Source organism: Gobio gobio, assembly GCF_949357685.1.
Source record: "Gobio gobio genome assembly, chromosome: 9".
In the NCBI taxonomy this organism is placed as follows: domain Eukaryota; kingdom Metazoa; phylum Chordata; class Actinopteri; order Cypriniformes; family Gobionidae; genus Gobio; species Gobio gobio.
The window spans coordinates 12,270,861-12,287,767 of NC_137115.1; the positions used below are offsets into that span (position 1 = coordinate 12,270,861).

General features: G+C 38.0%; 1 protein-coding gene across 10 annotated transcripts in view; it reads left to right on the plus strand.

Moving 5' to 3' along the window:
* The first annotated feature begins 512 nt into the window (after window positions 1–512).
* The window catches only part of arhgap42b (Rho GTPase activating protein 42b), a 225,038-nt gene continuing 208,643 nt past the window's right edge, over window positions 513–16,907 (plus strand). For 7 of the 10 annotated variants that reach the window (XM_079826061.1, XM_079826059.1, XM_079826052.1 and 4 more), the window contains exon 1: window positions 575–836. In XM_079826061.1, coding sequence (XP_079682187.1) covers window positions 683–836 — 154 coding nt within the window. In that variant the 5' untranslated portion in view covers window positions 575–682. Of the gene's footprint in view, window positions 837–16,907 lie in introns of all 10 variants that reach the window. The other 3 variants (XM_079826055.1, XM_079826058.1, XM_079826056.1) reach the window with 3 other exon arrangements.

A 16,907-nucleotide genomic window follows, 5' to 3' on the forward strand; every position in this document is an offset into this window, starting at 1 on the left:
TTTTCTTTTTCTGGGAATCTGCTTTGTTTGTCAGCAATGAATAAGTTATTCAGCTACCTTTTCATATGACACTTTTGTGCTTTAACAGCTAAATTAGCAAATGTGTACAGCCCTACCCTTAACATATTGGCTGATGCATTATCATCCTGCACATGCTATTAAGTTAAAGTTAAAAATGACAAATGTACATAGGCTACTCTACCCTGTTTATCATTGAATGTTGTTGTCCTGTCTGTAAGTGAAGTGCAAATGTGAAATAGTTTCTAGCTTTTTCTAGTTCTGATCCTTGACATGCCAATCTTGATGCTCTTTTGGGTCACTTTTTTGTGGAAATATATACATTTTTTAAATGACAATGAATGAACGAATGAATAAAGTCACATTTTAGTTAAGATTTTTCTTTTTTTTAGTTGATATGTTTACAAAAATGTGAAAGCCATTACAAACGTCCATGAGTGTTATCTAATGTAACCAGCAGGAGTCTCATGGTCTCCGGCTGACTGCAGAAGTTTGGCTTGATGAAAGTTCAGAGCGCGGAAGTGAAGAGAAACTTTTCGCATGAATCTCTGCAAGAGAGCGACTCTTCCCGCGTTTGAGTGTGGATGATGATGATGACACGGATCCGCCAGTGTGTCTGAGGAAATACCGAGTTGTTTTGTGAGGCTTTATTTCAGGTCTGATTATGGGGTTGCCGACTCTAGAGTTCAGTGACTCTTTTGTGGACAGTCCGGACTTTAGAGAGAGACTCAAATGTCATGAGATCGAGCTGGATCGAACCAACAAGTTCATCAAAGAGCTGATTAAAGATGGACACCAGCTGATCTGCGCGCTCAAGAGTGAGTACATAACATATCAATTCAATTCATTGCACACCCGCATCTCTCTAACCGTTCATGTTGGCTGTAACTCAATACCTAGTATGCAGTCTACCTAGACAACATATGGTCACTATAGTCGTGTTCGAAAGCGCGCTCGTGATGCCCAACAATGCTGTCCAGGTAGGCGTCTCTCTAGGTGTTGACACGAAGCCAACGTGATGAATAAAAAACAACCGAGTTTGCCAAATAAAATTACCACAGCTAACAATTAACACAGCATGAAATGTAGTTAAACACATCAAACAAAATGATTAAGTTTAGCCTCACCTCACTGATCTTACTCTGCTGTATCCAAGAATTCAATTCACAGATACTTTAATTTTAATGACCAAAATATAACATTTACATAAACTCTGTTACTGCATGTTGTTCCATCTAATAAAAAAATGTCAAACTGTCAAGGTAATATAATTCGTCTCTTTCCACAGCATGACAGGAAAAGTAAAGAATGTCATTACCTTTGATAAGCTTTGTACACTAATTGTATTGTTGACAGAATTTCTCTCAAGCTCATCTATATTCGACGCGGCTGCCAAAGATAAAATGACATAAAACAAAAATTATCTTTAATTCTTAGGAAATTAATTACTGTAGGCTAATAAAACTATTTATTAAAAACAATTAAAAAACATTTAAGCTAAATTGGAGCATTGTTACTTACAACAATGTTACCCAGTCAGGCGTATTGTTGAAGAGTTAACCTATTTCTTGAATGTTTATTGCTTTGAACTTAATGTAAAATGAAACCGCACATCTGATAATTCATGTGTCATATCACAAGTCCTTTCACTACCTTCCACTAATAAGAGTTCAGAGTCTTGAAAGTCTTTTGAAGCCTTTTTATAGAAAGTGACTATTAACAAGCATTATTTCGCTTTGAATGCTTGTCTGTTCATAAATTCATGTACATTCAGATAGGCCTAGTTCATAAATTATGTTACTGTATGTGACGCGATATAACCCAACTATAAAATTACCAAGACATTTTTTTTTCACTGTTCAGGGTAGAGAGACAGAAAAGGAGAACATCAATTTTGAAATGTCAACATTCCTATTTCAGTTCATGTTTGAATGTTTGTGTGATAGTATCTTTTCAGGGTTTATCTAAGGTTCTAAATGACAAATAGTTTACTGATCGAGGTCACAGATAGAGACTGTTGTGATTCCCAGTGTAGTCTGTCCTTTGGTTTATTAGCTTACATTAGCTATGTTTCCGTCCAAAGTTGTGAATAACTTGTGTGCAAAATTGGAATATCGCTTACAATATTTGCCAATAAAGCACCATTGTGTATTCAAGAGAACAAAATCATCACTTCCTGGGATATTGGTGCAAAATATCTGTAATAAAAAAGAAAGTTGCTGCAATTGGGGAAGCCACTCTATTTTCATACATTATAAATTACTTGCACCTTGCACAAAATTCAATAAGCGCAGTCATGTAACTGTATCTAGCTTTCAGAGGCAGAAGCCACTGTTTTTGTTGACACTTCGGCTTGAGCATTTCAGAATGATTATACCTTTTGAGATGCTGCGCAATGAAATGAAATAGCTTTCCTATAGCTCAAACAGTAGAGCATGGCGCTAGCAACGCCAAGGTCATGGGTTCGATTCCCAGGGAAAGCAAGAATTGACAAAATGTAAAATGTGTACCTGGATACCTTGGATAAAAGCGTCTGCCAAATGCATAAATGTAAATGTAAATGTAAATTGTGAGCTGGTTAGTCCAGTTTATCAAATCACATCCTCTGCACAAATGGCCCTTTCACACAGCAATACCGGTAAATTACTGTAAAATTATCAGAACTACTTTTCCGGTAAATACACAAATGTGCTGTTCACACAAGCAAAAAAAAAATAAAAATACCAGTAAACTTTATGATTTCAATCAGCATCGGAGCCATTGTCTTCATCCACCTGAATAAAGAGAAGCACTTTTGTTTCATTTTAGTGGGTTTTTTTTTTAGTTCTGAGTGACAGGCTTAAGGGGATGATCACAGGGGATGAGAACTTGGTTTTGCTCTTAAAAACACAAGACGTGTAATAGTTATGCATTGCAGTTACTATAGTACTCAATAACTGCAAAGCCGCAGCACTGATGAATGGAAAATAAGGCCTTGCTGTGTCCGAAATCGCTATATAGTACATACTACTTTTTTAAATTTACCTCGAAAAAGATGTTCTACAACTTACTACTTATCATAAATTGCCAGAACCAATTTTCCTGGTATTTTTGAAAAATTTCTGTTCACACATGATCTCTGAGTGGTAATATACCAGTAAAGACTGTATTAGTGAAAGTGGCTAAAGTCACTTAAGGAATTTATTCAGTAAATCTGATTCCACCGTAGTTGATGTGCATGTCTTCTTATCGGATTAAAAAACGGAGCACATTCTTTTTTATGTGCAGTTTTATAATTAATGCGCATCTTGGCAATTCCATCCAATATTTTTTATGCAATGTCCTAAAATGTAAAAAATAGGTGGATGTATACTAGGGCTGCAACGACGCGTCGTGAAATGACGTGCGTGAAATGCGTCGACGCGTCGGCGGCACATTATTTACGTTCTAGAATGGAACAGAAGATCTAGAATAATGGCAGCTTCTGCTCCCGGGCATAGTGAAAATGATCATTTATCATATAAAGCCAGACCGCGACATTCAAAAGTGTGGGAGTACTTTAAACAGAAGCCGAATAAAACTGTGCTTTGTTCGCTCTGTAATGCCGGTTTCACACTGCGCGCGGTGGCAGAGCAGGAGCTGTGCGCGTGGAGAGCGGGAGCTTTCACACTGCCAATCAGTGTTGCCAAGTCCCGTTTTTTTCCGCGGAATTGGGCTACTTCTACACTGTTGCCGCGGGCTGTGTCTCATGTCTGCGGGTTTAAGCGATCCCAACTATGTGATATTTAGCCCCGGGAATGAGAATTTTAGCAGGCAGCCCTGCAAAAAAACACACATATTTAACCCCCCGAACGCGATGTTTACCAGAGAACCTCCCCGAAACGCGATTGGGCTTGTTTTGGGCTAGTTTTGAGTAACGAATGGGTGGGTTTTGTTGTGAAAACCTGGCAACCCTGCTGTCAGTGTTCTCTCCATGGTTCTCTCGCGCAGCTGAACCGTGGCGCGTGTATTGCAACAGACGGTCACATTTTCCGGGGTTCTTCTCCGACCCCGGTTCAGTACGTCTCGTGCTTTTATTTATTATGGGCTGCATATATCTCCTGTTAATGCGACCTGGTTCCCCTCTGTCCCAAACAAATATGCATAATAACATGCTGTATATAGGTAGTTTGCATGATTAAAGTAACATTAAAGTTAAGATATGCCTCTAGCTTTAATCATTTAAATGTGTCTTTGAAGTTTGGGCAAAAACTTCTGGCAGCTTTAGTCGTTGTTTATGCACATGTATCTTCAAAATAGACGACTAGTTATACATTAAAACTATGCTGAAAGCTCCTGTATGTGAACCTTTTGCAGATAAATACAAGTGCATTTTCGTTTACTATTGACACAAATCAATAAGTAAATCATACTCAACTACTATAGTAAACAACTTTTCCTAATTGGGCCTACTCTGTATACATTTTATGATGAATAGTATCATTATATATTATGTTTAAAAAGCTTCTTGTGTTCATATATTTCATTATAAAATGGCATACTATGTACACTACCCTTCCTGAAATACAATTAATTTTGTCATCATTCATTGATTTCATGTTAAAATAATATACAAATTCACTACCCTCTTTGAAATACAATAATCAGTAAAAAAGAATCATAAGATTAATCCGGAAAAATAATCGTTAGATTAGTCGACTAATCGGAAAAATAATCGTTAGATTAGTCGACAGAAAAAATAATCGTTAGTTGCAGCTCTAATGTATACTAAATTGCCAAAAGTTTTGGGACATCTGGCTTTACATGCACATGAACTTTGATGACATCCCTTTCTTAATCCGTTGGGTTGGCCCACCCTTTGCAGCTATAGCAGCTTCAACTCTTCTGGGAAGGCTTTCCACAAGGTTTATGAGTGTGTTTATGGGAATTTTTGAACATTCTTCTAGAAGCGTATTTGTGAGGTCAGGCACTGATGTTGGACGAGAAGGCCTGGCTCACAAGTCTCTAATTCATCCCAAAGGTGTTCTATCAGGTTGAGGTCAGGACTCTGTGCAGGCCAGTCAAGTTCCTCCACACCAAACTCACTCATCCATGTCTTTATGGACCTTGCTTTGTGCACTTGTGCGCAGTCATGTTTGGAACAGGAAGGGGCCATCCCAAAACTGTTCCCACAAAGTTGGGAGCATGAAATAGTCCAAAATGTCTTGGTATCAGGGCTCTACATAGCGACCATTTTGGGCGCATTTGCGCCTGAAAATTACTGCGTGTGACTGTGGAAAAATATTTAGGCGCACAGGTGCGAGTGACCCGATCGCTTCTCATGAATAAATGTATAATACAATCGGAATAAAAACTACAAACACTGACTGACTGAGCGACTGTTACGTTTCGTGCTGCAATCAACTGCTTTTCATGCCTCCTGTCAGCGGAGCATGTGCAAAAAACGTGTGCGACGGAGATAGTTTAAAAGGTGAAACCACGGTCTATGGGGAAAACGGGTGTGACGCGGCCATGCACTTACCAGACGCCTCGCGCTGATGTTTCTCTGCAGCCATGTTTGCAGCCAAACTTAACTAGAAATACCACATTTTGATTATCATAAACAAGGTCGGAAATTAACAGGGGCTTGGGCCAAAAATGCCACCAAAAATGAATTAATAAAAAATAATTAAAAAACGCTCCTGTATGAGTTCTTGATTTAATCATTATTAGCTGCAGTCCATAACATTTATTGTGTTTAAAAATGACTAGATCCATTTGAGTGAGTACATCATGAATCCATTTTCCAAACCGTGTTTTTATCTTACCCTGAATCACTACGGTACACATATAATAAGTGTTTCTTTTCTGACCATTCCAGTTCGGGTCGCAGCGCTGCGGAGGAGCACAGTCCCTGCGTGACTCGCCATAGACATAAACAGAGAGAAGTAGATCCGGCTGTGTTCTTCCGCGAGATGCACGCAGTTCTGTTTATTAAACGCCAGAGCGCCAAAAGTTACGGACAGCTATTGCTCCGAGTATTGGCATGATTGCAAATGTGATACTGATCTTGTACAAAAGTCCAAAAGACAAGTTTATATTAAGTAACAACGTTTTAGCCACAATACTGTTTATTTCGTGAAAATCAAAACAACCACTTGTGCATCTCAAAGCGGTTCGATCGAATGAATCTGCGTTTGAACGAATGAATGAATCACTCCCACATAGACTTGACGCCCCCTACTGGCTGTTTTATTTTCATATTTATACTTTGCATGGACTTTTTATTTAAAATATAAATATTTTAACTTTTTTTAAGTTTAACTTGTACATAGCCTATTTCTAAATTCAAAAACTTATATTTAAAACATTTATACAACATTATTTACCCATGAGCTGCATGTAAATGTATCTAAACACCATTTCAGATAGAGCTTCTGTGCCACTTCTACTTTTGATGCGGATTTAATTTGATTGGTAACAGTCTGGTTGTGTCTTAATGCTCTAACTGAATGTATTGTTTAAATTAACATTAAAAAAAAAAAAATTCTATTTTAAATGAAGAAATTGACAAAAGATGATGCATACATTTAATAAGATTAGAAAACATTGCTCTTACAATGGTAAAAATGCCCCTGGACATTAATTTAAAGGGACAAAGATCATCCTGTAATGGGAAAGTTATAATTGGAATACGTGTTATTGATCAGAAAGTGCTCCTAAATTTTTGACTGTGCTCCTATTTTTTTTAAATTAGGAGCACAAATGCTCCTCAAGAAAAATGTTAGCGTAGAGCCCTGGGTATGCTGAAGCATTAACACCACTTCAGCTCTGCACCCCCTCACCGACCCACCCGTGGGTCCAATTTTGCATCATCATAATCATTTGAAAAAATCTATAAATTGTACAGCACAAAACTAGTATATATGGTCTCGTTTGAAAGATTAGAACCTCAGCTTTCTTGATAACCCAATCTCTTTTGCATTTATGTTACATAGAAAAAGATAATGAGGTCTGAATTTGACCCCCACGCAATGACCCTCCCTTGAGAAAATCATATGAATAATATTAAATTTCATACTTATATCACACAATCTCACCAAAAATAGACAAGTCATATATCAAATGAAAGCTCTTAACCTCAAGCATATCACTGTGCAGTTTATTTCACAGATCCAACACTTTACAGTAACGTTATTATCAAAAGAATGTCGATCATGCTTCTAGACCAATCAGAGCCCGAGATCTCCCTTTACAAAGTTGAGGAGGCGGAGCCTTCTTTTCAATTTCCTAGTGGCTATGGAAAGTCAATGGAGATGACTTGGAGTTACTAGATAGTTTGCACAGATTAATCTCAATAACTTTTTTTTGGAAGGAGATAAAGAAAATTATTTGTTCCCCTGTTTACTGACACCTAGTGGAATCCACAGAAGCTTTCTGAAGGGAAGAAGACCAAACTTATAGATTTTCAAATAACAAATTAATTAAAAAATAAATCAAAATATGACTTTTTATATATGCTTATCATAAAATTCTGAATAATACAATATAATATATGCAATATTCCACCACTGTATTAAAATTTAGAGTGTTTTGTGTAAAATGAGATAATTTTTTAGCCTGGATGCCAGACGAATTTAGCCCCGCCCACAAAATTTTTTGCTCGGGCAATTCGGTCTGGACTTTCTCCATAGAGGAGGAATTATGCCCGAACAGAAACTGTTCGGACCAATGAAATCATCAGGGCGGGCTTTAGACGATGATGGACAGATGATCAACAGTAACGTAATCATCCACGTCATCGAAGGCTCTTGGGTTGAATTTGCTCTTATCCTAAACGGAGAACTTGTTCGTATATGCATTCACCTTCACTATTTCTCTCAGAAACGATGATCGTGTTGGTAAGTACTCTGTGTATCCTTAAATTATTTTATTACTGGCAAAGATCGTTTACACTCATCTTTTTCTTGTAACGTTACTTAATCCAGCGTGCGTGCAGACAGGGTTTCCAAGTGTTTTTGCAATGTCGCGCACAATTGCTACTCAAAACTATAGCCCAAAACAATAACTTTCCGGGGGGTTCTCCGGAAAAAAATAGCGTTTGGTTGGCAAAATATGTTATTTTGGCAAGGTTGCCAGCTAAAATTCGCATTCCTGGGTTTATATAATCACATAATTGGGGTCGCTTCAACCCGCAGACATGGAGAAAAACACGGACTTGGTAACACAGTGCAGTTGAGTTCTGTTGACATTTGACAACTAACGTTACGCGTCGCTCCGTTGCTCTGATTGGTTGTGGGTCTATCCAATTGAGGTCTTTCCTGGCTCGTTGAAACACGCCCCATAATCAAAGCTCAATGGAGCGGTACCAGACTCATATTCTGACTAGAATTGAGTATGGCCACGCCAGGCTAATCATTTTTATCAATTTACTCCAATGTATGTGGGTAGGGCACTCTTTTAAATTCAGATATGCCTTATTCTCTAAAAAAAAAATCTAAATATGCTGCAGAGCTGAAGTGGTTAAGAGTTCCTTTCACTGGAACTAAGGGGCCAAGCCCAACCCTGAACCCCCCCGCACACACACACCATAATCCCCCCATCTACCAAACTTTACACTTGGCACAATGCATTCAGGCAAGTACTGTTCTCCTGGCAACCGCCAAACCCAGACTCCTCCATCGGATTGCCAGACAGAGAAGCGTGATTCGTCACTCCAGAGAACACGTCTCCACTGCTCTAGAGTCCAGTGACGGTGTGCTTTACACCACTGCATCCAATGCTTTGTATTGCACTTGGTGATGTAAGGCTTGGAGGCAGCTGCTCGACCATTGAAACCCATTCTATGAAGCTCTCTACGCACTGTTCTTGAGCTAATGTGAAGGCCAGACGAAGTTTGGAGGTCTGTAGCTTAGGGCTGCTCGATTATGGAACAAATCATAATCACGATTATTTTGGTTAATATTGAAATCACGATTATGTAACACGATTATTTCACATGACTTTGGGAATGTGTTGTATTTATTAAAAATACACCTTTCAACAATTCAATTGAAATTGTAACATTTGTTGTACTTTTTGAACTATTAAAATAAATAATATAACATATATTCAAATCAAAGTATAAAAGTATTCACGTAAAAATGATAACCACAAATAAATAAGATCAACAATTTGGTTCGGCTAGATATGCTTTTCAGGTACGTCTAACATTAGTTTTCAGGTACAGAAATGTATCAAATGTAAAATAACATTGCATATTTGAGTGCATAAATTAAAGATTAATCCTATTAAACTTACAAAAGCTATTCAATCAAGTGCAGTGAATGATGTCCTTGTCTTTTGTTGTTTGACATTAAATAGACAGCAGTAAAGGCTACTGCCCCTTTAAGACCTAATGCTCAGATATGCGTCGTCTTTATCGACTGTATAAACTTCACTTAAGGCATATACAGACTATGTCTGCTAGAATACTCATCAAGTTGGACATGTTGACATACGTTTTGTGTGAGTTTGTCTGTTCAAGAGCAAGACTTGAAAGAGAACTCAATATTTGCGCACTGTGAGACGTGTGCGCACTTTCGGATGAGGGCACAGAGACACATTTTCTCACAGCGCGCGGCTTCTCATTCGCGTCTTCTGGCACTAAACCCGAGTGATGACGGGGAAAACGACTGGTCATATTCGAAAATATGGCAGCACTCGCATGCATTGAACAAAGTTTACAAAGAGAGAAATATTTGAAAAATATGAGGGGAAAAAAGGACGTTTACACGGCACCCCTGCTCTCTTCAGTTTTTGTTTCTTTATTAGATTGTCATAGGTCACTCTGTTTAATTTTCAAGTGGTTAAACAAATTCGTGGTGTTCCCTTGCGTTGCAGCCACTGCCATGTAGCAAATCTTGCACGTAGCATGTTTCTGCTCGTCGTCTGATTCCTCGAAGCCAAACTGTTCCCAGACAACGGAGTTGGTTTTGCCTTTTTTGCTCACCAAACGCTGCTGTAACTGCCCTCCTTCTGCCATCTTTACTCGCGCCGAGTTTTTAAATTCCAGCGGATTATATGCACACGAGACTCACGACCTGAGAGAGATTTGTGGCTTCGGGAGGGGCAGATGAGCGCGTGCGCGTTTCATTCAGAACGCAAGACAAAATAAGAGTGTTCTTGCAAAACTGAACATGGCAAAATAATAGTTTTTTCTCGATTGTACTATTTTGGTGATTATTGGGAGGCAAAATCGAAATCGAAATTCGATTAATTGCACAGCCCTACTGTAGCTATTGACTCTGCAGAAAGTCGGCGACTTCTGCGCACTGTACGCCTCAGCATGCGCTGACCCCACTCTGTGATTGTAAGTGGCCTACCACTCCATGGCTGAGATGCTGTTGTTCCCAATTGCTTCCACTTTGGTATAAACAAACAGTTGACCGTGAAATATTTGGTAGTGAGGAAATTTCACGAATGGACTTGTTGCACAGGTGGCAACCTAGCACGGTACCACGCTTGAATTCACTGAGCTCCTGAGAGTCATTCTTTCACAAATGTTTGTAGAAGCATCTGCATGCCTTGGGGCTTGATGTTGTAAATGGTAAATGGTCTGCATTTATATAGCGCTTTTAACAGACCAATGGCCATCCAAAGCGCTTTACACATTGCCTCACATTCACCCATTCATACACCGACGACGGTGTCAGCCATGCAAGGCGCCATCCAGCTCGTCGGGAGCAGCTGGGGTTAGGTGTCTTGCTCATGGACACCTCGACACTTGGTCAGGTGGAACCGGGGATCGAACCACCAACCTTACGGTTTGTAGACAACCTACATGAACCACTGAGGCACTGCCGCCCATGGAAGTGATTGGAACACCTAAATTCAATGATTTGGAGGGGTGTCCCAATTCTTTTGGCAATATGGTGCAGATACTGATGGGTGCTTTTCCTGATAAATATTTTTATTTTTTTGCAGGTTGATGTATGCACAATTCAAATTAAATGTAAAATGAGTATGGCAAAGGTGCTTGGATGGTATATTTCTAGTATATTTTTGGGTGCATCTGTGCTAGCATCCATGCTGTTTCAGTTAATATTTGTCTGCCAAATACACAAATGTAGATGTACTGTGTGTGGAATGCTGAAATTGTGATTCTAGAGGATTGTGGGTAAAAACAATATGCCCCTGCTCCCTTCAAGGTTCTTGGATTATCTGATTCCCATGCCAAGGCCGTGCAAATGCTGATGCTTCTTTCTTTTTTTTGTAATAGAGGTTTTAACCTAATGATAATATTATGTGCCACTGCTGACCTTCAGACATAGAAACAAAAGATAACTTGTTTTAGCGAATGCCACATTGGCTCAAAGATAACATCAGACAATAGAGAACTGTTTAATGTTGGAAAAAAATCAACACATTCTTTCATAATTTACTCACTCATATAATTTCTTTTTCCAATTCTAAAGACTGTGCTGGTTTTTATTTCTATGCTTTTTTATTAACTCACAATGAATAAGGACTGGAGGTTTCAAAAGAGTACATAGAAGTTTCATAAAAGTGTCCCATATGACTTGCATGTTCAAGTCTTCTGAAGCTATATGGTAGTGCATCATTAAATTGGTGTGATTTAATATTTTGGACTGGTTTTATGAACTCCAGCTTTGGAGCGGAAACGAATCAGCGAGTCGATTTAGCGGTTCGGAGCGCCAAAGTCACGTGATTTCAGCAGTTTGGCGGTTTGACACGGGATCCAAATCATGATTCGACTCTCTGATTCGTTTCCGTCCGAAGCTTCATGAAGCAGTGTTTTGAAATCGGTTATCACTATATAAGACGTTATTTAGTTTTTTTGGCGCACAAAAAATATTCTCGCTTTATAATAAAAATTTTGAACCACTGTACTCACAAGGACTGATTTAAATATGTTTTTAGTACATTAATGGATCTTGAGAGTGTAAAGGACAATGATCCCTATGCAGGCCTCACTGAGCCTTCAGATTTCAACAAAAATATCTTCATTTGTGTTCCGAAGATGAACGGAGGTCTTACGGGTGTGGAACGGCATGAGGAATAAATTACATTATTTTCATTTTTGGGTGAACTAACACTTTAAATACAAAAACCCAAATACATTTTCCAAAATCGTACAGAGGACTATTTGTCCTAAAAGCTCTGTTTCAAATAGGTCTTTGATCGCCCTCTGTCCTATACATTTTGTGACTTTAACCTTGCTTTATACCCAGCAGGAAACTTTTAAAACTAGTACTTCTTTTTATCATCCAAAGACGCTTTTAAAATCCTTTTCTCCAGTCAAATGAACCTAAATGAATAATAGTGCCTCTTTCAGACTGATGTGTCACTGTACGGCTGTGCAATTTCGTTCAATTCATTCAAGGCTTCAGTGGGGTGCATGTTTTTGTAAAGGTCACATAATCCTGTGGTTAACAGCAGCACATAGTGACTGTCAGAATCTGGGGTGGTAATTTTCTGTGGCTTTTTCTTAATGTAGTACATTCAATGAGCTACTTTACCATATTTCCACCTTTGCAATGGCTTACAAAACAATGATCTTACAATGTAAATGATTATGTGCAGTTGTTACCATCTATGTGATCTAACCCTTAATGTCTTCCATTAGCATACAGCCTGGTCTCATTGTTTATATGTATGTATTCATACGTAACATTTACACGTACAAAAGCTTAATTTCTTTTAACATTTGGCTGAAACATATAATAGGGATGTACTGAAAGCGTCTGAAACCTAAGTAGTATTATAGATATAGAAAATATTTACAAATCATTTATTTCACACAAATATTTAAAGGGTCACATTTTTACAGTTTTATAGATATATTTTAGCCAAGTTAATCACAATAAATTATTGTAAAAATAACAAAAAAACAAAAAAAAACATTAAGAAAGTAGCCCAAACAACAACGTGTTGCATTCGAGGTGCTTACTGGTGGTAAACAATAGTTTTGTGTGTGGTAAAGAGTAGAATTTTAGTTGTTCCACTTTGTGAAGGTGTGCATATCTCATATAAATTCATACAGTACCTGAAACATGATGTAGCAATAGGTGATGATGAGACACACAAGAGCCAATGAGCATTCAATATCACCTGATGTAAATCAATTGTCAGACCACTTCTTGAGGTGGCAAATAATTTTTTTTGAGTGAGTGCAGGTTTTCACGGATACAGCTGGTACTGAGATAATAGACAAAGATTGATGAATAATAACTTGAATTTGGTTCCGTTCCTCACATAATGCAATCATATGGATTCTAAAAATTTGGATTACAGTGCAAGAACAAAAGGAATTTCTTTTTATATGAATGTTATGGTGCATTTGTGGTGAATTTTATGCTAATTTTTTATTCAGAGTGTCTATTCACCAAGTGTAAATAGTGTGCCTTGTTGGCAAGTGCTATTTGCACTAGCTCCACCTAACAATGCCTTGTTGGGCCAAACAAGATTAAAAAAACGTTCATATTTAAACATCTTCAGTGGCACAGTCAGTAAAGCGAATGGCTTAAGGATTTTGGTTTTGACACGATGGACACGGGTTCAAATCCGCCTTTTGCAGAGCTCGCTCTTATCCCTTTCCTCATCACAAATCACATCGGAAAGGCATTTACTTTCAATAAAAAACAAAATGTTCTAAATGTGGAAATAAAGTGCCTAACGAAGTGTTATTTAATTGTAATAAAAATATTTATTAGGTAGGGTTAGGGGTAGGTGTAGGTGTAGGGAGGGCTTTTTTTGTCCCATTAGGGCGGCATCCATTTAATAATTTTAATAAATATAATAATTTACACTGTTATTATTGCATCCTGTTAATGTACAACAATACTGAGGTGCAAATAGTATGTATCTGTCAAAATAAAGTATAAATTGCAAGCAATTACTATTTACACATATTGCAAAGAACTGCTACTTTTATATGGTGTAAATAGAATATATCACTATTTCCACTTAGTGTGCTATTTCACTTAGTAAATAGCATCTACAGTTATTTGCACTTAGTGTTAATATCATCTATCGCTAAGAAAATTATTTTATTATATAAATTGGTATTAACACTTGGTGTAAATAGCATCTATTGCTATATGGTTAAACGATTACAGACATTTTATTAATTTATTAATAAGATTTAAAGTCACACAGAGCAAAATTTAATTTTATAATTTCAAATAAAGTAAATGAGCCAGCTGTTTTGTAAAGGGATAGTTTACCCAAAAATGAAAATGTTATAATGTCATTTACAGTTGTTCCAAAACAAACAGTTGATGGGTCCCATTGACTTCCATAGTATGAAAAAAAAATCCTATGGAAGTCATTGGGGTCCCATCAAATGTTTGGTTACCGAATTTCTTCAAAATATCCTCTTTTGTGTTCAGCAGAAGAAAGAAACTCATACAGGTTTGGAACAACTTGAGGGTGAGTAAACGAGTATAGAATTTTCATTTTTGGGTGAACTAAACCTTTAAAAGACACAATATGTTTTATGTTTGATTTAAAATATCCAAAAACCATTTGAACAATGTTATATATTTTGTTGACTTGTGTACTTACATTATCCCAAATGTTTCCAAGAATGTTTAAATCAGAGAAATAAGCTATGTTAACCAGGACAAGGATCGTGTTCATGCGCCGCCTATCAATGACATCATAACCACGTTACCCTCGATTTCCGTTTTATTTTGTAGAAACCATGGAAACACTAAAGACGCTTTAAAGGGCACCGATCATGCAAAATTCACTTTTACATGGTGTTTGAACATAAATGTGTGTTGGCAGTGTGTGTACGCAACCACCCTATAATGGTAAAAATCCACCCACTCCTTTTTTGTAATCCCCATATATCATAAGCATCATCTCAGAACAAGCCGTTTGCAGAATCCTGGTAAAGTGACGTCACATTTCACAGGCCCCGCCCACGAGTGTTGATGGACACTGCCGTATTAGCATAGAAGATAGTCATAGTCCGCCATGTTTTAACTCCTCGCCAGAGCATTCAACAGCAGCATTCAAGTAAGAAATGTGTTCTTAATAAAGCTACTAAAGTTCATTCAGTCAAGTGCAGTGAGTGATTTTCTGTTTTCTTCTGTTTGATTCATATTAACAGCAGATATAGCAGTAGGTACTGTATATTACACTGATTTCACTTTAGTAACGTTACACAGTTCTAATATACACACAGGATTGCTGTACTAGCTGCATAAGTACAGACATAACCAACTGTTTTCATGTGATCTTTGTGTGTTTCTGACATAACCTTGTGTGCATTTGACAGTTCGCAATAACACATGAAAGATAACTAGTCTAGTTTAGCTCACGGACGCGCTGACATCCAGCTCTCTGAGCGCATGCGTCGGTTGTGTGCGCTCAAGTTGAGAGTGATAAGGCTTTAAAACGCATGCAGATGATATTTCATGATGATGAAGAACTGCAATGCCACATGAGCGTGTCTGCGATAGAGATGATTATCAAAACAAACAGATGTATCAGGTTTCAGTTTTCATTCGAGTGTTCATGAGCTGTGAAGGCTCCGCCCTCTGGGAAGGGGAGCAGCAGCTCATTTGCATTTAAAGGAGAGACACAGAAAACAGCCAATTTTTCTCAAACCCAACAATTGACATTTTAACAATGGAATATTAAATGATCTGTTTGGAATTTTGATCCGAAACTTCACAGACACACTCTGGTGACACCTGAGACTTCTATTACATCTTGTAATATATTATGTGTTTTATTAGACAGGTGAGGAATTGTTTGTATACATTCATCGACAGAAGAAGCGGAAGCATTCGTCTTTGGCATAATAAAAGCTCCACTGCTCTGGAGCCGCGTGTCGCGCTTGTCTCATTAGCCATCGTTCCGGCCGCCTCGTTCAGCTTCAACGGCTTTCAGTGTTTAGTGTCTATGCAAATGCAAGTAAATGTACATAGAACGACATTTTACATAAAATACATATGGATACTCAGGAGATCATGTTTTTGCATAAGTTGCATACTAGACTCCATTCCTGGTTAGTTTTCGGTGTTTGTACCATTTCTAAAACCTGAAAGAAACATACAATACTTAAATTACATACTTGCGTGATATTGCATTGAGTCATAATTGTGATTGCTATTTTTAGGGATTAGTCAACTGTAGACTCTTAACTATTGTGTAGGGACATGTCCTTGCTGTCCATTCCAAAATCTACACCCGTCGGGAATACAATCACATTCTTGTTAGATTATCTCATGGGACAGTCACTGATTTTTCCAAGCAAGATGTGCAAATCAACACAACGTTGCTGTTTAAATTGACTCATATCCCTACCCATAAGTTATCCCTAAAATCAGAAGGAAATGAGATGTGAATAACACTGATGTAGAAGCACCTAACCCTGGTTGTAAGCCTAAACTTGACATAAACCGTAAACTTGTCCTTGAAATCTGATTGGTTGATTGGAATGTTTTTCTAGGATCAACAAAGATGTTGATCCAGGCAGGAACATGATGTACTTGGTGAAACCACAGTCACTCTCATGGGACGCTGGATACTTTTTGCACACTATGGGCCCTATTTTAATGATCCAAGCACATGGTCTAAAGCGCATGCCGCATATGCACTTAGAATCCACTTTTGCTTGTTTAACGATGGATAAAACGGTCGGCGTGCACGGCGCATGGTCTAAAAGGTTGAGTCTGATCTCTCATTCCCTTTAAAAGCCAGTTGCACTCGTGCCATGGTGGAATCGCTATTTACATGGCGGAATTAGCAAGTGGAAAATCTGAATGCTTCTCTAGTGGGGAAACAGATTTGCTTGTCCAATGACGCCTGCTTGCTCATCATTATTGCAAATAGGTAGGCTAATTCTGATACATGCAATGACTATCCATTATGACATGTAGGCAGTTTTATTTTTATGTACACAATAATTAGTG